At 49.8% G+C, this 21,325-nt stretch overlaps 10 protein-coding genes across 10 annotated transcripts; 5 read left to right on the top strand and 5 right to left on the bottom strand.

Annotated features, from left to right (window-relative positions):
• Positions 1-82: 82 nt before the first annotated feature.
• Positions 83-4,018, bottom strand: MIND_00045000 (uncharacterized protein; the record flags this gene model as incomplete). The annotated part of the gene is made up of 11 exons (XM_037357418.1): positions 83-403; positions 457-1,427; positions 1,654-1,747; positions 1,798-1,902; positions 1,948-2,323; positions 2,366-2,654; positions 2,711-3,146; positions 3,191-3,624; positions 3,675-3,833; positions 3,881-3,935; positions 3,980-4,018. The coding sequence occupies 11 exons, from the start codon at positions 4,016-4,018 to the stop codon at positions 83-85; spliced, it is 3,279 nt and encodes a 1,092-aa protein (XP_037225328.1).
• Positions 4,019-4,057: 39 nt separating this feature from the next.
• Positions 4,058-4,859, top strand: MIND_00044900 (Vacuolar protein sorting-associated protein 29; the record flags this gene model as incomplete). The annotated part of the gene is made up of 4 exons (XM_037357417.1): positions 4,058-4,273; positions 4,320-4,477; positions 4,528-4,608; positions 4,658-4,859. Exons 1-4 carry the CDS (start codon positions 4,076-4,078, stop codon positions 4,857-4,859), a joined length of 639 nt encoding a protein of 212 aa, XP_037225327.1. The 5' UTR covers positions 4,058-4,075.
• Positions 4,860-4,873: 14 nt separating this feature from the next.
• Positions 4,874-6,112, bottom strand: MIND_00044800 (Autophagy protein 5; the record flags this gene model as incomplete). The annotated part of the gene is made up of 4 exons (XM_037357416.1): positions 5,784-6,112; positions 5,457-5,737; positions 5,171-5,410; positions 4,874-5,118 (listed from the first exon to the last, which is right to left on the bottom strand). Exons 1-4 carry the CDS (start codon positions 6,104-6,106, stop codon positions 4,874-4,876), a joined length of 1,089 nt encoding a protein of 362 aa, XP_037225326.1. The 5' UTR covers positions 6,107-6,112.
• Positions 6,113-6,189: 77 nt separating this feature from the next.
• Positions 6,190-7,982, top strand: MIND_00044700 (DBF4-type domain-containing protein; the record flags this gene model as incomplete). Its single annotated transcript, XM_037357415.1, has 4 exons — positions 6,190-6,483; positions 6,528-6,673; positions 6,726-7,701; positions 7,746-7,982. The coding sequence occupies 4 exons, from the start codon at positions 6,190-6,192 to the stop codon at positions 7,980-7,982; spliced, it is 1,653 nt and encodes a 550-aa protein (XP_037225325.1).
• Positions 7,983-8,054: 72 nt separating this feature from the next.
• Positions 8,055-9,668, bottom strand: MIND_00044600 (PPM-type phosphatase domain-containing protein; the record flags this gene model as incomplete). Its single annotated transcript, XM_037357414.1, has 7 exons — positions 8,055-8,375; positions 8,421-8,539; positions 8,586-8,744; positions 8,792-8,803; positions 8,898-8,944; positions 9,005-9,296; positions 9,341-9,668. The coding sequence occupies 7 exons, from the start codon at positions 9,666-9,668 to the stop codon at positions 8,055-8,057; spliced, it is 1,278 nt and encodes a 425-aa protein (XP_037225324.1).
• A 276-nt stretch (positions 9,669-9,944) lies between these two features.
• MIND_00044500 (PPM-type phosphatase domain-containing protein) lies at positions 9,945-11,100 on the bottom strand (the record flags this gene model as incomplete). Its single annotated transcript, XM_037357413.1, has 2 exons — positions 9,945-10,866; positions 10,913-11,100. The coding sequence occupies 2 exons, from the start codon at positions 11,098-11,100 to the stop codon at positions 9,945-9,947; spliced, it is 1,110 nt and encodes a 369-aa protein (XP_037225323.1).
• A 31-nt stretch (positions 11,101-11,131) lies between these two features.
• On the top strand, positions 11,132-11,770 carry MIND_00044400 (DUF1279 domain-containing protein; the record flags this gene model as incomplete). Its single annotated transcript, XM_037357412.1, has 1 exon — positions 11,132-11,770. The coding sequence occupies exon 1, from the start codon at positions 11,138-11,140 to the stop codon at positions 11,768-11,770; it is 633 nt and encodes a 210-aa protein (XP_037225322.1). The 5' UTR covers positions 11,132-11,137.
• Positions 11,771-11,807: 37 nt separating this feature from the next.
• Positions 11,808-12,259, bottom strand: MIND_00044300 (Rpel repeat protein; the record flags this gene model as incomplete). The annotated part of the gene is made up of 4 exons (XM_037357411.1): positions 11,808-11,851; positions 11,905-12,036; positions 12,086-12,208; positions 12,256-12,259. The coding sequence occupies 4 exons, from the start codon at positions 12,257-12,259 to the stop codon at positions 11,808-11,810; spliced, it is 303 nt and encodes a 100-aa protein (XP_037225321.1).
• A 49-nt stretch (positions 12,260-12,308) lies between these two features.
• MIND_00044200 (tRNA-guanine transglycosylase) lies at positions 12,309-14,326 on the top strand (the record flags this gene model as incomplete). The annotated part of the gene is made up of 6 exons (XM_037357410.1): positions 12,309-12,438; positions 12,486-12,723; positions 12,772-12,822; positions 12,877-13,059; positions 13,116-13,299; positions 13,346-14,326. 6 exons carry the CDS (start codon positions 12,309-12,311, stop codon positions 14,324-14,326), a joined length of 1,767 nt encoding a protein of 588 aa, XP_037225320.1.
• Positions 14,327-14,583: 257 nt separating this feature from the next.
• On the top strand, positions 14,584-21,299 carry MIND_00044100 (uncharacterized protein; the record flags this gene model as incomplete). The annotated part of the gene is made up of 33 exons (XM_037357409.1): positions 14,584-14,736; positions 14,788-15,167; positions 15,212-15,301; positions 15,357-15,614; positions 15,663-15,737; positions 15,782-15,891; positions 15,950-15,977; positions 16,031-16,080; positions 16,128-16,201; positions 16,247-16,392; positions 16,440-16,490; positions 16,539-16,559; positions 16,609-16,640; positions 16,685-16,834; positions 16,889-16,995; positions 17,044-17,380; positions 17,428-17,471; positions 17,624-17,667; positions 17,717-17,784; positions 17,829-17,855; positions 17,907-17,973; positions 18,018-18,050; positions 18,106-18,257; positions 18,308-18,363; positions 18,415-18,645; positions 18,696-18,915; positions 19,106-19,305; positions 19,355-19,447; positions 19,492-19,644; positions 19,694-19,834; positions 19,900-20,050; positions 20,098-20,482; positions 20,540-21,299. The coding sequence occupies 33 exons, from the start codon at positions 14,584-14,586 to the stop codon at positions 21,297-21,299; spliced, it is 4,887 nt and encodes a 1,628-aa protein (XP_037225319.1).
• Positions 21,300-21,325: the final 26 nt, after the last annotated feature.

Raw genomic sequence — 21,325 nt, 5'->3', positions numbered from 1 at the left:
TTGTAAACTACTGAGCTCTATTGTATGATTGTACACTTTTGACCCCAAACCACGAGGAAAAAGAAAAAGAAGGTCGAACAAGCTAGAACATCATGTGCATCTCATCTTCGCCCAAGTAGGGCTCGTATTGCTGTGCTTCGTCAAACTCGGGAACGTCGAAACTGGTGTCGCGGTCGTGCAAAGTAGGGAAAGTGTCGGAAAAGTTGCTGCCCGAGCTGGAGTCGCTCTCTTGCTTTACTGGATACGAATATTGGTCGCCATCGAAGTGCAAGAGCAGTCCACGAAGCGGGGTTTTGTCATCCAGTGTGGGATCGATTGTCAATGGACTGTCCTGGGAGAAACTTGGGCCAGACTCGGCTGGTAATGAACTTGTCGAGTCGGTCGGAGACGAGGTGTAGATAGACTGGAGTTATCTGATAAGCGACAGGAAGACAGCTATCAGCCAAGGGAACCCACATATTTTGACATGATTTTTTCCAATGCTTGACCGAGGAGACACCATTCGAAAACCTTGAGATCCTTTTCGATATTGCGTGGTTTGGGGTCTGGAAAATCCATTATCCGCTGGAAGAACGCCTCTGAACCACGCTTATGCTTAGAGACAGTGGTCGGTCTGAGGCCTTCAAGGTTGCGTCTGATTCGATTCTTCTCTTCAACGGGGAACTGGTCGTTGGTGAGACGTTCGAGTAGGTATATGATGTCGACCGAAGTGACATAGCACGCCCCAACCTCCTCACGAAAAATGCACGAAATGACGGTGTCGGTGTCACGGTAATCCTCCTGACGAATCGCCTCGCCGGAAAGAATGACTCGACGCCCAAGTTGCGATTTCTGGAACCGCACGAGACGACGACCAGCAGCCACCTCTGATTGCTTCCAGCCACTACAGAGCGAGTCCAATGGCGTGACGATTTCGAGAAGGGGCGCATGGGCAAAAAGATTGTCATCCGAGTCAACGCTAGTGGGATAATGACCAGTGCGGACAAGAGACAAATCCTGGGCGGACTTAGGCACGTAGCTTCGGCGAGAGCGTACTTTGGAGCGAGGGAAACGGTCGGAAAGTGATGGGGATGGGAGGGAATAGTGTGGACTGGCAGTAGGATTGTGTGTGGCAGCGCGAGGGCGACCGAGTTGCTGGATTTGAGGCTTCACGTCCCAATATACGAAATCGCCAACGAAGACTGAGTCGAGAATGTCGTCTTGGGCATTCAGGGCTTGGACGGTAATGGGGGCCTTGCTTCCTTCGATGGAAAGCTGGGTAATGGGGGGAGCAGCCGCATCGAGTTGCCAGCGACCATAATCGAAGCCTTCTAGCTCACGAACGGCGGTGTTGACTGCCTTATTGGCGAGGACGAGGCGAACATGGATTGGGTCATCGTTGTCGGCAACAAAGTGAATTCGGACGGTTATGGGAGCGCCTTCTTCGCCTTCGTGTGGATTGTAGCTCAGAACCTGAATCATTCGACTAGTCGCCATGGAGGAATGCTGAGGCAACCACACCTAATACGAGACCCGCGCCTTTCATTTCTTGATCTCTCCTAAGTAAAGTACTGTTTATGGCATCTAACAAAGCATTTGACAGCTGATGGCGGACACTCTAAACTCTATCACATTCAACGTGAACCGCTTGCCAACCGCTAGCGCTAAACGCACGTATCACCGGGGGCTCATGACCTTCGACCGACAAAACCCGTCCACACTTCCCACATGGCGTGAGGAAAAGGCCGTCGTATGCCTCCAGTAAAGCCTGCTCGATGATTAAGCCGAATATCCGAGGAAGCAAACAACAATACTGACGACAATGTTCTGAAACGAGGTAAACGGATGGGCTTGGAGTAGGCTTGCAAAGTGCTGGGACAGGCTCTGATAAACAAGGAAATCACTGTGAGAATATGGCGATTTCTGCAACATTGAGGCTAAGCGGGCTGCAAAATAAACAAGCCATACCTTTTCTCTCGGACCGAATACTGTTATCGATTCAGCCACAAGGACAGGATCGCTGGAGTCGAAGCTCGTGGTTATGTAGCAAACGAGAACGTCACTGATGGTGAAGCGTATAATAGCCAGATTGTTCGGTCGAGGAGCATCTGTGCCATTATCAACTCGTTTCTCGAGGGCAAAGTTAACGAAAGGTAGACCTTTTGTTCTTGTCCATATATGCAGCTTCCGTGAGTGCGTGCGGTTATATTCCCGTATATATTCTGCGAGCTCATCCTCCCGTAAGGGTCTAAGGCCATTGCTTTCCGGGGGAAACGGAGGACGAATTTGCTTGTCAACGACTCCAACGTAAGGTTGTGGTGAACCGACAACAGAAGGGGGGCGCCTGAAAGCGTTAGGTACGCGTTGGATGGTCAACCTTGCCTACCTTCGTTTCTGAATGCTTCGTCTTGGGTCATGGCTGAGATCAGAGCTATCTTCCCGCTCACTTTTGGCTACGGTCGCGAGCAACTCTTGAACTGTATCAGAAGAGACGAGCTCTGTCAGTTCTTTGAGCTTGAGAAACTCCTGGCGGGTGGAAGAGGTGGAAAAGGCTAGCGAGGTCTTGAGAACGGTAGCTGGTGCATTTCTGAGAGCTTGTAAACGCGCTTGTATTTGATCGAGTTGTTCAAGGTGCTGTTCGTCAAGCGGCATTTTGACACGTGACATTATGTCATCTCAACAACGCGTTTAAGTAATGCATCTACCCGATTCTCCAAACCGCCCACATTACCCTTTACTACCTCTCGATTAGCCTCCATACTTTTCTCAATCGTACCCACTGCTCCTTCCAACTCACTAAGCGCCTCTCGCATTTTGCGGTGATCTTCCTCCAAAGCTTGGAGCGTATTTTCAAACTCACTCGCAGAGGTGTGTAAAGCAGACAACGTCCGTAATCGAGCTAGAATATGCGGGATATGGGGCAGAGAGGGATTCAATCGGGACAATAATGGTAATATTTGCTCCTGGATCTGGGACGGCGCGCTGTTGTTGGATTGTGAAGGATGTCGGCGATGGGAATGTTGGGATGCAGAAGCTCGATCGAGATCAGAAAGCAATAGCTTCAGTCGGCGGGAGACAGAGTCTATATGTCGAGGCTGGGTTAACAATGTGAGTTGACCGTTTAGCCTTGTAATGAGAGGTAGCAAAGGGGGTGGTAGTGGCGAAGACTGGGCGACAAGTCAGTCAAATTACTGTGGTGAATATTACTCGCCTCATCAATGGTGGCGGTTGACGAGCCAACTAATTTCTCCAGCTCTCCGACTCGACGGTCCATTTCGACAATTGTTCGAACAGCGGGTTTTTCGTTATCTGTAGATGGCACTGCACCATCCAGTCGTTCCACTTCCTTTTCGATATCCTGACCTAAAATAACACCAACCAGTCGCCCTCGGCCTTCTTTCCCCTTCCGAATTTTGTCAAGCCTGCCCCGAACATCGACTAAGCCTCGAATTAGCTCGCCAGGATTGACAACGTCGTCATCTCGTTCTTTGAAAAGAAGTGGATTGGCGGGCTCCGCTAATTCCTTTTCCAGCGACAGGATTTCGGCTTGCAATGCGCGTAATCGTTGAGACAAAGGCACAGGCCGCGAAGGTGAAGGCTCGTCGGGCGACGTTGGTGAGGGTGGGTATACATAATTTGCGCGTTCTAGATATATACTAAGAGCAGTCTCAAAGGAATGAAAGAGATGAACAGACCTCTCCGTTTCTCCGCCTTTTTGAATCGCTTGCTTGCTTCATCATGTTGAATGAGATTTGACGAGTCAAGTTCCTCTTTGGACGCGCTAGAGTCATTTACACGAGCGGTTTTGAAGGTAGATCGTGTAGGGAGAGCTTCGTCGTCGCTGCCATGGTCTACTTTCTATGATAGAGGTGAAATCCAGCTACTCAATTCCGATTGGCACTTGCGTTCACAGTTGGCAAGGAGTCTTCAGTCTCGTAGACATCTTGGGCCGTGTCCTGAATAGACTTGAGAAGAGTAATAATAATGGAAATCGACATACGATGTCCGGCAATGCGGAATACTTTGCGTTTGTGTTCATGGTTCACAAGAGAGTGCTGCTATCATGTGACGTGCTGAGTTCCTGTACCTCTCCTCCATGGTTCTCGTCTTGATCATTGGGGACCTCCACATTCCTCACCGAACGCATGATCTCCCCGCCAAGTTCAAAAAACTATTAGTCCCCGGCAAGATTCAGCAGATTTTGTGCACAGGCAATGTTTGCGACAAGGAAACCTACGAATATCTGCGTACTATCTCACCCGACGTCAACGTGGTCAGAGGAGACTTCGACGAGGTCTCTTCCTCTAACTATACTCTCCGACCCCAACTGACCTCTGTAGACCTCCAATTTCCCGCTCTCAATAACTGTCGTTCACAATCCAATCAAAATTGGTGTTATCCATGGCCACCAGAGCGTTCCTGTCGGCGATCTCGACTCTTTAGATGCCATAGCCCGGCAAATGGATGTAGACGTCCTCGTTTCAGGCCATACTCATACGTATACGCAACTCTCTAATTTTACCAACTATTGCCGACCACCCTCTGTAGCTTCCAAGCCCGCGAACACGACAATAGATTCTTTGTGAACCCGGGATCCGCCACGGGTGCATGGACAGGAGCCATTCCGGGGTACGCTCCCTTGATATTACTGACAAATAACTCTTTCAACCTATTTCAGCGACCCAACTCCTTCGTTTGCTTTGATGGATATTCAAGGACCAGCGGTTGTCACTTACGTCTACCAACTTATTGATGGCGAAGTGAGGGTCGAGAAGATAGAGTGGAGAAAGGAGGATGATGCGCCACTACCAACCAGAAATACTTCTCAGCCTGTTTCGAGTCCGACACCAGGTAGTCCACAGCCCGCTGGCGTTTGGTGACATATGTAAAACAGCTATTTTCGACTGATACCGACACAAACATTGACCCAACCGTCAGCACCCGCCAAGCAAGCACCCAACCAAGCCATCTCAGAGTCTAATGGCGCCAAGATACCTTGAACAAGTGGGTATGCGAGTTCTTGGTGGGAAGGAGGACGGGGATTGGGGTTTGTACGAGAGGGAGGCGGGGCTGGTGGCTGCGGCGGAAAAAGCAATGGGGCATGAGTATTCAAGAAATGTGCAAGGGTATGCGGTGAACCTGGAAACGACTCTATCAGAGAAAACAACCATATGGAGTGGTTCCAACTGACCGTCCTCAAGAAGTGGCGGCACAAGATCTTGGATGACAGGGCCGTCGGGTAGATAGAGACGAACGGGTACACTCCGAACGTTATAAGCGCCGTCCCTTTCAGGCGGTGCTGATGTGTCTGCTGAGGGTGGCCGGCCATGCATCGATACAGATGAAGGCGGCGGTCCTGGCGACTGTGGTCGATTTGCAGTTGTCGTAGGGGTTACTTTTGACGCAACGCGCCAGTATTCCTCAAAGTTGTCTGAAATGCATTAGTGGCCAGATGCAAGAGACAAAAAGTCGCATACGCTCTTTGATTCCTTCCCATAGGCCATCCTGGTCTGCTTTGCGAAGCCCAGTCATCCGCTTTGTGTTACCCCAACGGATGAAGTCTGCTTCCTTGAGCTGACCCATGAATGCCTGCTTGCAGGCCTCAGCATTTGCCGCGAGGAGAAGTTTATCTGTTGGCGGGGAAGCCAGATGGAGAATGAGCCGCAAGGGTGTCGTAGAAGTTGTTGCTAGAGAGGGCCCTGGTCGGATTGTGGTGAGGATGGTATGATTGTCGTATATGAGTCCAATTGGCCAATGCCTGTAGAACGAATCGTTAAAAACTCATTTGTGATGGGTCGACTGACCATTTTAGCAGCGTGCCGTCGTCAATCTCAAACCACCAGTCCTCCTCCTTCAGAGACTTGGAAGCCGCCTCATCGAACACGACGTCCATGAGAAATCGACGTATTTCCGGCATGAGGAGAGGGAGATAGCTGACTCTTGGTGCTTGTACAAAGTAACATGCTAGACCACGGTCCGAGTTTGCAGGAAGCTCATTCGGATCGACCCTGATTTCGAGGGGAACAGTGCCTTCCCAGCTAAGTCGACGGAATAATGCAGTGTGGTAGTCTGTTGTGCGATCCTTGGCGGCCTGTGGGGGCCCGCGAGTAGTTCCATACTGCGACATCGCAAAGTCGATTTCGGTCACGTGCTACGCGTTCTTGCATCAAACACAAACAAACACATACTTAGCTCTTTCTTGGCCCCTCCATGGCCACCCTCCGAAGGACACATCCACCGCTATCAGCCAAACGACCGCGCTCCCCAGACCATTCCATCGAAAACGTTTCCAAACGACTCAAGGGAACCACAACACAACGTGACAAAGAGGCCGACAAAGACAAGGCTCGCCGACATGCTGAGCGAGAGCAACAGCGTCTCGAGTTCAAGGAAAAGTATAGCAAGGCATTTCCGAACTGGAGATTCTATATAGATGCAGACAATATTCTCTCAGACGCGTCGTCTATCAAGCAAACAGTGGCCAAGATACGACAGCTGGGAGGGGTACGCGTTTCTCACTTGTTTACACCTGCTCAACTTGCACGCAGTCCATCGAGAATTTCTTTTCTAACACCATAACCCATTTCATCACCGACCAACCAACTACCACCGACATCTTGCCCTCCGCCAACAAGGAAAACGACGTGCCGCGCAATCGACTCCGAAGTCCTATTAAGCTTAGGGGGCAGCAACAGTATGTCTTGACGTGCTTGGCTCAATCCCATGGATTAATATGTCTGTCTTAGAACTCCCGACGATATACCTGCACCACTGGAAGATCTGATATCCAAGGCCAAAAGCTTCGATAACACGAAGATATGGACGCTGGCCAAGCTGAATAGCGTCTTGGACCGATGTCTTGATGTCGTAGGACAACACGCACCACCACTAGTTCCTGTGCCACAGCGGTCTCTCTCTCGTCTGCTACAAACTGAACGTCTACATGGCACGACAGAGCGCGACCCCAACCAAAGGCGCCACAATTACAAGTATTTCAATCGGAATACCTACTTCATGCTGGTGGAAGATCTGAAAGAAGAATTGGCCCCGATTGCGATTCAGGAATACGTGATACCCAAAGGCCGCGACTCTCAAAACGCAAAGGTTCCTTGGCCAGTTCTCTATTGCCATCCCCAGTCACGAGGGCCGTTCTTGCCATTCGACGACAAGGAGAAGCGACGATGGGAGAAATCACAACGGGATAAGGAGGACGTGGACCAACGCGAGGCCGTTCACAAGGAAAAAATGAAACGAATGATGAAGCAGAGTGCTGAGGCCCATTGGAGAGCCTGCAATCAAGCCGGAGACTTGCGACGTTCAGCTTCGATGAATAATATGCATCGACGAGCCCTTGAAGAGCAGCAATTGGTTGATCTCGATGCTGACTTTGGCGATTCCGCACATCCAGGCGGGAACGTTGCTGCTTCGGGCAACAGTGTTGGCATCACCTCTACTACTGGCACTACTTCTACGACAGGAATTCCGATTATCAACTCTTTACCACTCGCTCTCCGTAGCCGCCCACAGGTCCTTACCTCACGCAAATCGGCGGTCGCAAGACCAACCGGTGGCGATATGGGGCCACCCACCGCGTTTCCTAGCAGGCAACCCATGCTCAAGAAAAGTCGCAGTACCAATACGATGAGGCTTCCAAAAAGAGAGGAGGGCAGTAAGCCGGGATATTGCGAGTCTTGTCGGACCAAATTCGACGATTTCAACAAGGTAAAATTTGCCTCAACATGGTTTCCTCTTCTGATCCATCGCAGCATATTACTGGACGGAAGCATCGCAAGTTTGCTGCCGACGACAACAACTTCTTGGAGCTCGATATGGTGCTAGCCAGAGTCAAGCGCCGCACTCGCGAAGAGACTGACCGGGAGGACTTCAACTGGCAACGGAAATGTGCCGAACCTCGCAGTGCGGACGAAGATGATGATGAACTTCTTCTGCGAGAGTCACAACCAGAGCTCTTCAACGGTGCTTTAGTGGACTTGGATTTATAATACCACCGCGCATTCATTGTACTACCACCAGGCAATCAACAACAGCATTCTTATGTAACACAGCACGATGGCTTATTCTACGCGGCGGTGTTGAATGACAATAGTGATATCATCCAGCCAACGTTCCTCCATTTCCACAGTGAGATTCCGGCTTTGACTGATGAGGTCTCCCCCGAGGGCCGCCCTGAGTAAGGTCAATGCCGCATTCGCCTGAGGTGAGCCTTGATCGACAACAGCACCAACAACATCAGTCCAGTGTCTTGTCATGGCCACATCACTCATTCCCTCATAGGTTTCTGCAGCTGCCAACCCGTCTGAACATAACAACAAGAACCACGGGTCATCGGGAAGTGGGTAATGAGATACGTCGGGGACGTTGGAAACATACGGCGGCTGTCGAAGTCAGATCAAGTTTGTGGGGCATATAAGGGACCAAACCGTTAGTATCCAAGGAGCACGCCGACAGAAGGTTTCTTGAGAAATCCAGTCTTGATCTAAACTTGAGAAAATGCGGGTGGTATATGGCGAGGGAATCTTCAGCCATAAGTCCCCAACAGCTGCAAGTTTATTGAATTTGGTCGTGGAGATCATCAACGGACCTACCCCTGGATGGCTCTAAGAACCCCAGAACACGATCGTTTCTGATGCACTGCGACTCAGCAGGATGCTCAGCTCTGATTTTTCGTGTTTCTTCCTTGGTGTTGTGGAGAGTGTTGAGCAGTGTCCCACTCCACGCACCGTTGTTATCGCGCAACCCCAAGACTAGACAAATATTAACAGGAACGAGATGCAAGACCCAACCTTCTTACCCGCACGGCAATCTTGGGGATGGACTCAGCGACATGAATCCAGGTTTACAGTCTGATCACCTGGGCCCATTATTACAAAGATTGATGGAATTTGGCAGCACCCTACCTCCAAGATTGGCAAGCCACAGATTCTTCTGCTGAGGATCGACGAGACTGGTCATGACGAGCGTCAGGCTTGATTATATAATTTCCGTTAAGAGTATAATAAAATACCTAAAAATAAGTGTCGCGCCACCCAAACAACGGGCGAGTGTTCCCGGAGTTATAGGTATTGATTTGATGTCTTCGGACGATAATTGGTCGAGGAGAGTTGGATCTCGGGGGAATAGGTCGAAGAATTCAGAGGTTATACGATCGTCCAGTTGTACCACCGAGTCGCGCATAATTTCACTGACGCGTTTAGGCGAGATACGATTGGAGGCTTGGAGAGCAAGTGTTAAGCTCTCTCTGAGGTGTCGTGGAAGGGTCTCCGCCGCGTAGTCTGCAGTTGAGCTATTGACATGCCCTGTCATTACCGTCAGGTTAGAAAGACGAGTAGGAGACAATCACCGTCAAGAACAAACGCAAATTGCCATGTTCCACCAGGCAAACTCCATTCCTCGACTACTAGACGGTCTTGATTTTCGTAGATAGTCGGCGCACATGGCTGGAAGGAAAGGTAATCAACAGCCCTACTTGACTTTGCATTAGAAACGCGTTCAATTTCTCTTGAGAGTATCGGCTCCTTCAGAATACGATAGGTGCAAGGGCCGATGTCTGGATATATATCTGTCAACGCAAAGTCGCTGACCTCTGAGAGGGCAAGGAGATGGTCCGCAGATGAGGCAGCGGGCAGAGACACCGTCTTGGGGTGCATCAGAAGAAAATACTGTTGCATCCAAACGAGCTGTTAAAAAGGCCAACTGGGGGGCGAAGTGATCTTATCAGACTCGTAGGCAAGACGAATGACAGAGAACTCACGGAGGACTTGAGCATCACATGGAACACATTCAAATCAGCATAGAACTTTAACTACGAATTCAGTGGCATCGCCGCTCTGAAAGAACCTCCAGCTCTGCGTAATTCCAGCATCAGCTTGATGTTATTGGTCCAACAAACATACCTAATCCGGACATCGAGTGCTTATCACACCGGCATCGCAAAACTCAACACTTCAGCGTTTCAATTCGAAGCTAGCAAACGCCAAGTCGTAACCACCGAATTCATAGTTGATTTTATCCGTGCGCCTATATCTTACTGGCGCATCCTCTGGCATCAGCGCGGCCTTGAATGCTCGTTGAGCCGCTTCAACAGCGCTGTCTCCGTTATCGGCTTCGTTATCATCGCTGGAGATGAACAACGTTAAGCTAAGCCGGCCCGGGCAGAAGATGGCCACCACACGCCGTACGAGAGTGAGTAGGTCAGGAATGACTGCGGGATCGGCGTTAAAAGGCGGAAGGGGGACATTGCATTCGAAGCTCGCATATGACCAGCCTGCCTCGGGGGTGACGTGGATGGTGTAGTATCCTTCACCATGATCTTCTCCCCATTTAACGAGAGCATTGGCAGAGTAACCGCATGGCGAGAAGGAGTACGAGTCGAGGGTAGTCAAGTGAGAAGGAAATATATCGGAGATACCCAGGGAAGCAGAAAGTTCTTCAGGGCCAAAAGAAGGATGCGGAAAAAACGAGTCGCGGGCAGAAGGAGCAAGGTCGCTCATGAGTATTTCTATCGTGTAGTCGGGAATCGTGTTGTGGTGTTCACGAATTTTTGGTGAAGATGGGATGGTTTCAGAGCCAGTAGGACCTGCCATATAAAGCAACCAATGATCTCCATTGACTTTTCCGACTGTGTATGCGGAGCCGTTGGGGAAAATGTTGTCAAGAAACTCAACCTCGTGCTTCCAGTCGCGGTGAGGTCCCAGTTGTCGTTCGGGGAACATGAATGATTTGCGCGAATAGAAACATCGATGAACTGCTGGCAGTTGGGCTTGATTAGCGGCGATCTCGAGGATTCGAGGGAGACCAAGCAGATTCAGCGTAGTGCCACAAGTCTTGAGAATAAGACGATGGGGGGAAACAAAGAGGGACGATTCGCTGCAGTAATTAAGTAAGATGAGTCTAGTTATTTCCTACACTCTACCTCAGCAAGTAAGCGTCAATTTCTTCACCGTGTACAACACTAAGGACCTTGCACTTGACGATATCAAGCATGTCCTCCCAGACGGCTCGCGGTACTGATTTTAGCCCTCCCCCAGCTAGTCCATGTGAGGAAGGAGCGAACCAGATTTCCAATAATTTTTCGGGACCTTCGAAAGGCGGAGCAGACATATTGACGTCACAGCGTGACGAACAAAAATTCTTTCAAATGCTACCGCGAAGACTGTTTGGTTTTGCTCGCTTACCTGCACTTCGTGCACCAACTCTACTTCCTACATTCAGACCAACCCGTAATCTTCCTCTCACCAATGCGCCGCGCTCTTCCCAATCTCGTCTCTTTCAACACTTTCCTGCTCGTCTAAATTCCCCCCCTTCGTCAGAACCTTTGCCAGCCGATGCGACGAGGATGCAGCGTCTCAAACACCTGTTCAAGTCATACGGGTTCTACGCTCTCGGGGTTTACCTCGTCATCAGCGTTTTCGACTTTGGGCTTGCGTTCGGGCTCATACACCTCATTGGTGCCGATTACGTCGAACATCTTACGAAAGTGTCTAAGGACTTTGTGCTTGGTTACATCAGAAACAACAAGCCGCCAGAGCCAGGTCTTGAACAAGTGGATCCAGCGCCTAGAAGTGGTCAGGAGGGGATTTACGCGATGCTGCTGCTTGCCTATGGGGTTCACAAGACACTCTTCCTACCGCTCCGCGTTGGACTCACTGCATTTCTCACCCCGAGTCTGGTCCGTTGGTTGAGACAGCGTGGTTGGGCTGGAAGTGCAGGAACAAAGAGGGCAGCTACCCAAATACGAGAACGGCTGAGGAAGACAACGAGAGACGATTGATTTACAGAAATATTATTACATTCACTTGACCACCCTTTCAGGCCGACGGAGCAGCTGGAGCAGCCTCGGGCTCTTCAGTGGCTAATGGAGGCGTCATTACCAAACCGGGAGCACACCAGAAACGTCCGACTCACGCAAGATTCCATCCTTCTCGAGCTGCTCGCGAGTTGGGCGACTTGCGATGGCCTTCTCCAATTGGTCTTCCAATTGCGAACGCTGTAGTTTCTCTTTGGCGGCCACGAGCGCTGGGGCGAGGCCTTTGTCATCTAGAAGGGAGTTTAGTGGAAGATCGCAAAGCATTATAGGAGTATATACCTTTGAGAATATTACGGTCGACAAGTGTGGCTTTGTCGGGTCTGTGCGCCAGCTTCTCCTCAAGCTGCGATGCTTGTTGGTCGATCGAAGCCTGGCGGGGATGAGAGGGGCGAGTAGAGGAAGCTAAATGGATCAGTGTCCGCTTTTCCAGATGTTGCCCTTCAACATACACATTGGTTTAAAGCAGTAGTCGCGATCGTCATGGTCACAGATTGTGACACTCATGTTAGTACTTCGCACCGCGACGCGGCTGGTTGGCCGTCGTCAACCCCTTCTCATTGCTAGCCGATCTGCGTCTTCGTCGACTGCAGACCATCATCAAACGGAGGACGACTTTGCGTACCCAAAAGAGGGTTGGATAACCTGAATTCCTGTGAACCATCACTCAATATGACAACAGGTTTCGGAGCTCCCATTTGGCGCAAAACGGCGGGATTTGCCATTCTTGGAGTCCTCTTCTACGAATATCTCGGTACACCCGGCGACAATGATGTAGCCTGGCTTCCAGCCGCAGGAACCGAAGAATTTGCAGACGAGGCTGCCCTCATTCGTGCTACTCGCGAAACAGCACTCCTCCAAGAGAGACAACTTGTACGTTCGGCCACCCGTCCACCTTTATATCGTTCGCGAAATCCAGAGTGTGTTGCACTGTGTTTGTTTCTCTTCACAAACTCATATTATCATAGGCAGTTCAACCACGTTTCTCCGTATAAAAATATGGTTGGGATGAGCGTGAAGTGGGAGTAGTCAGACTTTTAGACAGATCGTGATCAAATGGCCCTTTCTTTTAGATTCCAAGCCCAAACCACCGCCTTTCGACCGCGTTCTGGTTCATTGTTACTCAATCGTCCAACTAGTGCCATCGAAATTGCGACGCCCGCCTTACTCGTCACGACCTCTCGAGGAGTAGTCCCACATCTAACTCAAGCCCACGCATCGACCCTCCCCTGCCTTCAAGTGCCGTTTGAAACCTTGTCCGTTCTCTACCCAAATCCCCTTTATCCCTGCTCAAAAGCTTTTTCGAATCTAGTCTTGAGCATTCGCCGCCAGTTCCCACCCTCCACCCTGGCTCTCATCCACTTCACTCCTTCCTCGGGTTTAATCCTGAAAATCAGCTGCTCATCCTGACTCTCCGCGACCCACATGATGTTCGAGAGACACCTGCCAATACAAACAACTATGTTTCCGCGGTGACTGGACGTGGAATACGAAGGGTAGCTCCAAGCCAATGGGTTTCTTATGCTCAAGCATGTCGGCCAGATATTGTCGTTGCGCTGCCAGATATACCATTCACTCCTCCCCCCGTTCTCACAGAAAAGAGTAGAGCGGTCGGTTTCTCGTTCTGCAAGCTGGGTCTCACAAATCCTTGGCCCCAATCGGAATGTTCTCGTCCACATGGCTGGCGGTGTTAGTATAGCGGCACGCAAGGCATTTTCCTCCAACTTGATAGAAAAGCTTCACGGCCGTGAAGCAGAAGCAATCAGCCCACACAAATCGCTCGACGATGGCCTGGTTGGTTACGTTTTTGACCTTGCTCCCCTTCGTATGGAAATGGATGCAGTATCGACTGGAGATGCGCCAGATTTAACCACACTCCTACGAGCCTCTCTCGACTCCATGCCTTCTTCGAAACTCCGGGTCATTAACTCTGTCTCGTCACCACATGAAATTCTCCGCCTTATCCGTGATGTGGGCGTAGACATATTCGATTCAAAGTGGGCTCAAGACAATGCGGCGTTTGGAGTTGCGTTGGATTTTGTTTTCCCTGCTCCAGCCTTCCAGACACGCCAGAATCTCGGTCACAACTTGTATCGAACTGACTTTGCTCAAGATTTCTCCTCCTTGTCGTCATCCTACAGCCCTTGTCCATGTCCTGCTTGTCGACCAGTTGCTACCTCTCAATCAGCAATCATCTCGCACAGCACTATGGACCAGTTCAGGACAGATGGGACTCCCCAACCCGCATCACGCGCATATATCCACCACTTGTGTCTCACTCATGAAATGTCTGCCCACTCTCTTCTTGTTTTACACAACCTTGCCGTCATGCAGGCATTTTTAGCTTCCGTCCGAACCCTGCTTGAGCATAGTGATAACTTTGGTCGTCTTGTGGATGATTTTCACAATGCATACCACGAAGGCCACGAACAGATTTCCGAGGCGCGCACAATGTGGAAAGAAGTTGATCTCGCTCGGGGCAAAGGACGTTTGGCAAGGGAGCAGGATCAAGGTGACATTTAGCACGTGACTTGTGACGACTCGTGTAGTCAAGGTTGTTGACGAGCGTAGTCGAGCGCGACGAGAGTTATTTCACGTCGATAGAATCACGCTGAATACTGACGCGCGATAGCGTTGTTCGTCAAAACCGGCTTTGAGCACCAAGAGTCCGAGTCACAGGTCACACGCTCTTCTCTTTCCACCTTGACACGAAACGGGACTATAAACGACTTATGTTGTGAACCCCAATCCTTATATTCCACGCGTAGAACACGACACCCATGCCTTCCTTTCTCCCTCTCAAGCGCAAGTCGGATGCGGATACTAGTGCACCAAACAAGCGTCTGGAAGCAAATTCGTCAGAACCAGACCAGTATTGGGCAGTTCAATGGCGGAACTACCAAGCCCGAAAACACAAAACATGGGATGGCGATGTAGGAGCGCAGTGGCAGCCGATACGAACTCCTGCTGACATTGTGTTCCAGGGTGTTCTTGTTGTCAGTGGCTTCACAAGTAGACTGCACGACTCGGATGGCAAAGTTATAGCCAGTGGGAAACGTGATGTACTGCCTTATCACGTTGGTCGTAACCTCAATGTTGGAGGCAAGGACTTGGAACTAGATCGACCATTGACCTCTGCTGAATACCTGTCCGGGGAATGTTTCGGCAAGGCGTCTTTTGACGTTGCACCTTCCTCTTCTTCCATTGCGGCCAAATCTACAGCAAACAAGCCCTTTGTTTCGCTTAAGCAATCAAGAGCGGTCCCACTCCAACCTGTCAACTTATTATCGACTTCCAATCGACAGCAAACAACAGGTGCAACCAGCGCAGTAGCTGGCTCTACGTCTTACTGGACCGCTAATTGGTGTGTCACATTACTGCTTCGTATAAACATAATGTGATTGTCAGGCGTGCACCACACCAGAAGACATGGGCAGGGGACTGCTTTGTCTCTAACATTGACGGCAAAATGTCTATGCTGACGGAAGAGGGCAAGATGTGCGATACTTGGACTCTTTCGTGTTCTTGTCTGTTATTGATCGATCATGTTCAGCCTTGGAACAACGCTGTGGAAAGGCGACACACTTTCTGCGGGTTACAAACTGTATATTGGGGGAAAGGAGATTCAGCTTGACTGTCAAGTACCACCCGAAGACGTTCCTAGCCTTGTTGCCGGTCCCGATAAGACCGTCGCCGCACCAGATACTAGTAGCGTGCAGCTAGCCGTGGCATCTCCGACATCTAAACCCAAACCATTTGTCGCTCCGGCCTCTTTCTACGGGGCATCGAAGCCCAAACCTATCAAACCTCTGTTTGTTTGTCACGGCCGGCAACTGGACTCTGAGCTAATGTTGTGCAGGCACGATCCAAATGTTGAAGGTGCTGTCGTCATGAAGACTCCGTCGAAAGAACATATTAAACGGTTCAACAAAAAGTAGGTGGTATTTTTCTAGCGATACTGTTCTGATGAGCACGCAGGAATCTCCCTGTCATCGATGTGGTGTTGGATCCAATTCTTGCCTCCCGCATGCGACCACACCAAATTGAAGGTGATCTGCTCTCCAAACGAGATATTCAACTTGTCCCATGTGTGTGCAGGTGTCAAGTTCATGTACGAGTGCGTGATGGGACTGAGGAAGCACGAAGGTCTGGGTTGCATTCTCGCGGATGAAATGTTTGTGTGACTCCAGCGACCTCGACCATTCTGTGCTCACTTTCTGGATGCAGGGGTTTAGGCAAAACACTCCAAACTATTAGCCTGATATGGACCCTGTTGAGTAAAGGGCAAATTTTTCATCTTGAGCATCATCTCACATAATCATAGAACAAAATCCATACGCAGGGGCCGGGCCCGTGGTCGGCAAAGCTCTTATCGTTTGTCCTGTTACACTCATCAACGTTGGTGGCCAGCCTGCAGTCAGTATTAATTTGAACCTTGGCTAGAATTGGAAGGCAGAATTTATTAAATGGCTGGGTCGCGACCGGTTAGGTAAAGCCATCGCTCTGCTCTGTCGACTGCTGCTCACTCCTTCAGGCGTTGTTACCGTTACTGAAAAGGACAAAAATTCTGTCCGCACCTTTCTTAATGCGTACGCAATGCTCAGACAATTGGACCACCATCACTCAATAAAGCTAGCAAAAATCAACACGTACTAATTGTGGGATATGAACGTCTGCGAACTGTAATGTCCGTCATCTGTGCATTCATGTTCCCTAACCCTCACCACAATAACAGCGAACAACTGACATATTGCATGTAATACGGCCCATCAACTCATTTACCTCTACTCACCTGATTTTTACAGGCCTCCCATTGGTCTCATTGTGTGCGATGAAGGTTGGGGATGACTTTGTCGGAGAACTTGTTGCTGAAAAGCTTAGGCCACCGACTCAAATCTGCCAGTAGCAAAACAACGACCATGTTCGAGGCATTGAAAACGACACGGAGAATTCTACTCTCTGGAACGCCGATCCAAAACGATCTAGGCGAGTTTCATGCCATGGCCGACTTTTGTAATCCAGGTCTACTTGGTGCGCAAGTCGTCGGGTTCGCAATTATCATTTCGTTCATCCTCTAGCCAACAGACGATTATCAAACGTTCAAGCGCGTGTATGAGAACCCCATCTTGAAGGGGCGTTCTCCAGACAGCTCGACCAAGGAGCGGGAGTTGGGAGAGGCGCGCCTCGCAAAAGTATCCAACTCAGCACACCCACACTCACAATTATTGACTCGTGCATAGCTGAACAGCGTGACAACGAGTTTCGTCCTTCGTCGAGAAGCATCTCTGTTAATGAAGTATCTTCCACCCAAGCACGAATACGTGGTGTTTATCAAACCAACGCCGCTCCAACTGCAGATCTTCTCCAAGATATTGAATCCGAGCAGACTTGAGGACCTTGTTCAGAGCTCTACCGCCGAATCCCTTGCTCTCATTGGTTTGCTCACCAAAGTCAGCAACAGCCCGGTCCTCCTCAAAGCCGTTGCTGAAAAGAACAAATCCGTCAAACATGCTGGTGTTCGTGATGCACTTCAATTATTGCCTCAAGATGTTGAGATTGAAGACATGTCCTTGAGTGGTACGCAACTAATTGTAGTTTGGCGCTAGCTTATGCACACATTCAAGGAAAACTCATCGCACTTTCCAAACTGCTCAAGTCCATATATCAGGTGCGGCCTGCTCTATCATGATCTCTCTTTGCTCATTGCTCAGATGACTGAAGAAAAATGTGTACTCGTCTCTCACTATACTTCAACTTTGAACATCCTGGAGGCCGGTTTCTTTCTTGTCATTTTGAGAGATATCTTGACTGTCTTGGCAGGCTTTTTGTCAGAAGAAACGATATTCTTTCTACCGCGTTGACGGGTGAGACTCGCTGCTACTGACAGGAATTCCAGCTGAAAACAGGCCACAGGCAAACGCCCACATCGAAGCGACAAGAATACGTCAATTTGTTCAATAAATCCAGCCAAAGAAGCGCTTGTGGGTGTCGTCTCTGATTCGCTTCACGCTTGACAAGATCACAGTCATCTTTCTTTTGAGCTCTAAAGCTGGTCTGTTATTCTGTGTACTTGTACAGTCAATTGGTTCAACACCTACCACAGGTGGCGTTGGCATTAACCTAATAGGTGGATCTCGACTGTGTCTTATCGATTCGGACTGGAATCCAAGGTGCGAGGGGCTATAACAGTCTCGATGTTCTAATATGTTTCAAGTCATGATGAGCAGTCCATGGCCCGCTGTCATCGGTTAAGACATTCACCACAAATTCTTTCCTTGCTCATGCTGATAAGCGTTACACAGAGATGGTCAAAAGCGGCCAGTTCATATATATCGTTTCTTGACATCGGGTCAGCAGAACCACTTTCCTCTTGACACTAGCACTAACTTTAAGCAAGGTGCAATCGACGAGAAGATTTTCCAGCGCCAAGTGACCAAACAGGGTCTTCGAGAATGTGAGTAAACGTATGTGGAGGGACAAAAACTTTTAATAGCCTTTCACTAGCATTGATTGGAACGGCATCTACCACATCTTCAAGTGATTCCTTCAGCCGCAAAGATGTAGGCCTGATGACTCGCCTGTGTTGGAACGCTCATGATCAAGTAACATAGCTCCGCGACATCTTCCGCATTCATCCAGATACTGTCTGTAACACCCACGACCTCCTTTCTTGCAGGTGCGATGGTCGCGAAGACTCAGATGTTGATGAAGTTACTCTCGATACGATCGAAGCAAGCGAGTCAGACAGCGACCAGGACTCTGATGTAGAAAAGCCAACCACTCAAGGCTTCATGTCAGCCTCTCAAGTGCGACCGTCAGATCTCGTCGACATGGACAAATCGGTGCGGTGCTAGTTGAAATCACCGTATGTCATATGTGAACCAGCTTGTAGTACTTGCGGAAGAAGCAACAACAACTCCAATCTCTCAGCCACTGGAAGCATATCAACTGCTTGCTTCCCAGTGCCCAAGACGAAATCCAAGACGAGCTATTGCGAACCCTTGTCTTCATTCCTGAGCAGAAAGTACCAGAGAGACAACCTCAATCGAAGCTGTTGGCAGCCCTCGACGCAGCTATGGCGCAGACAGTTACAGTCGGGGAGCTACCTGGAGGTTCGGTGTCCTTCATATTCCAGAGAAGCAGTCTGGGAGAACTGCCTTCTGAGTCAAGCTGAATGTACTAGATGTGTTCGTTTGCTGTACCCAGGGACAATACTTAGAATGCTCTTCGATGACCCCATAGTGATTAGCACATTGACCTGATGGTTGATCGGTGCTTCGGTGACACGTTTACCTTCTCCAGACACGTTCATGGCGTCTTTGGCGCAACGATTGCGGGAAGGGACGCAAGCGGTGGTTGGGTCTGTTACCACTCACCGCATCCTTGTTTACTCTCTCTTCTCCTTTCTCGCCGTTTCAACCGCCATCACAAATGCTCTTCGAAACTACAGCAACTTCTATTCTGTCGCCATCTACCTTTCCAAGAGCAGTCGAAGTGTACTTGTGAGTCGAATCTCGCATGATGAACTGGTCAACCTACCAAAGCACCAAGATCTTAGCCAACTTTGGTTTTTTGGTCGCGTTACTGGCTGGTCATCTTGTCCAGAAAGTCTTTTTCGGCGCTCTGCGACCAAGTGAGATTGAGGTGACTAATCTTTATGCTCGTGAATATGTGCTCACCCAACTCAGCGACTTTATGACCGTCTATGGTTTTTTATCACCGAGTCGTTGCTGGCGTTCACCATATTTCGCGACGAATTTGACATCACCTTCGTTGTCATGTTTGGATTCCTACTCTTCGTCAAATCCTTCCATTGGATAGCGGGCGACAGAATCGAATGGGTGCGTCTGCGTTTTATTGGGGCCATTACCACGACGCTTACTCTACCAGATGGATCAAAGGCCGTATCCGGGCCCTCCATTACTTTTCCATGCTCGCATGGTCACGCTTTTCTTCGTCCTGTGGTCAATTGATGTTGTGCTTTTCATGATTGCTGTGGAAAGTACTGTCACGAATGGCATCGGAGGCATGGTTTTGTTCGCGAGCGAGGCAAGTGGACTGAGCACCTCTTTCTGTCTTGTTCAACTTTCTGCTAGTACGGAATACTCATGGCTACCGTGACGAATACTGTGGCGAAATACATCCTTTCTGCTTACGAGCTCCGTCGAGCTGGTCAAAGAGGTGGAGAAAATGCACCACCATGGGAGAACAAGAGCATGTGGGTTTTCTATATTGAACTGGCAACCGGTAAGGATTACACTAGTCCTATAGGCTTTACTGATAATTGCCATTAGACTTCCTCAAACTTTCGACCTACATGATATTCTTCACTATTATCATGACTTACTACGGCATTCCACTCAATATTCTCCGCGACGTCTATGTAACGGGTCGTTCGCTCATCACTCGGCTACGCTCTCTTCATCGCTACCAGACCGCGACGAGAAACATGGACCAACGGTATCCAAATGCGACGGAAGAGGACATGACAACGATGAACGACCATACCTGCATAATCTGCAGGGAGGAGATGGTACTTCCTCGGCAAGAAGAGGATGCACCCCCACCTCCTTCTCAAGAAGGGCCCAATACAACACCCAAAAAGCTGCCTTGTGGCCATATCTTCCACTTCAATTGTCTTCGCTCGTGGCTTGAACGTCAGCAGAGCTGTCCTACCTGGTAAGACTATTCCATTCAACCACAGCTTCAATATTGAGTCATTTCTCTTCTTCCAAGTCGTCGCAATGTGCTCGAAACTACAACAAGACCGCAGCAGGGACCAGCACCCCCTTTGCCTGATGTCAACCGCGCAGGACCAGCAGACGCCAATGCCAATGCCAACAACGCTGCATTAATGGATAGATTCTTTGCTCCTCCTCAAAATAATCAGGGTGAGCAAGGGCCAGTACCATTTCCCCCTAATGCGCAAAATCCACCTGCGCCTGGCGGCCTGCTTGTACAATATCGTATCCAGTATCAAGCGCCGCGGCCACCAAACCAGCCCCTCCAACCCATCCCGCCTTTTGCTGGTTTTGATGGCCCCGCTGGCGCATGGCATCCATGGCCTGAACAGGATCAACCCGTTGTCGAACCTCCAGTCGAAGGTCCAGTCGAGAATCCAAATATCAACCCACAGCCTGAATCAACTCCCCGAGAAGCAGCTGCCCTAGCAGCCTTGCGTCGTCTAAATCGAGGGGGACCTTCTACAACCGAACCACAGCCTCGACAAGAGAACCGGTTCCAACTTCCTTCACTCATCCCGATGCACAACAATTCTCCAAGTCATCATCATCAGCTACCTCCAGCGCTGACGAATGAACAATTAGCTATCCTAGACAGTCTGACACGGGAAGCTATTGACGAGCGACTGAGAGTCTTAGAAGGCGTTTCTGGGGCAGTAAATCGTTGTATCGACGATCTGATGCGCATGAGAAGTGTTTTGCCTCTGCAAATACCACCGGCTGCTGGCGAAGCAGAGGAAGCACCCGAAGAGTAGTAGATGTGTATTACCAAGCATTGATG

This window comes from Mycena indigotica, assembly GCF_014461135.1.
Source record: "Mycena indigotica strain 171206Taipei chromosome Unknown Mind.scaff0001, whole genome shotgun sequence".
Classification (NCBI taxonomy): Eukaryota; Fungi; Basidiomycota; class Agaricomycetes; order Agaricales; family Mycenaceae; genus Mycena; species Mycena indigotica.
Note: the sequence above shows the minus strand (reverse complement) of the source record. Positions and strands in the feature narration are given on the sequence as shown.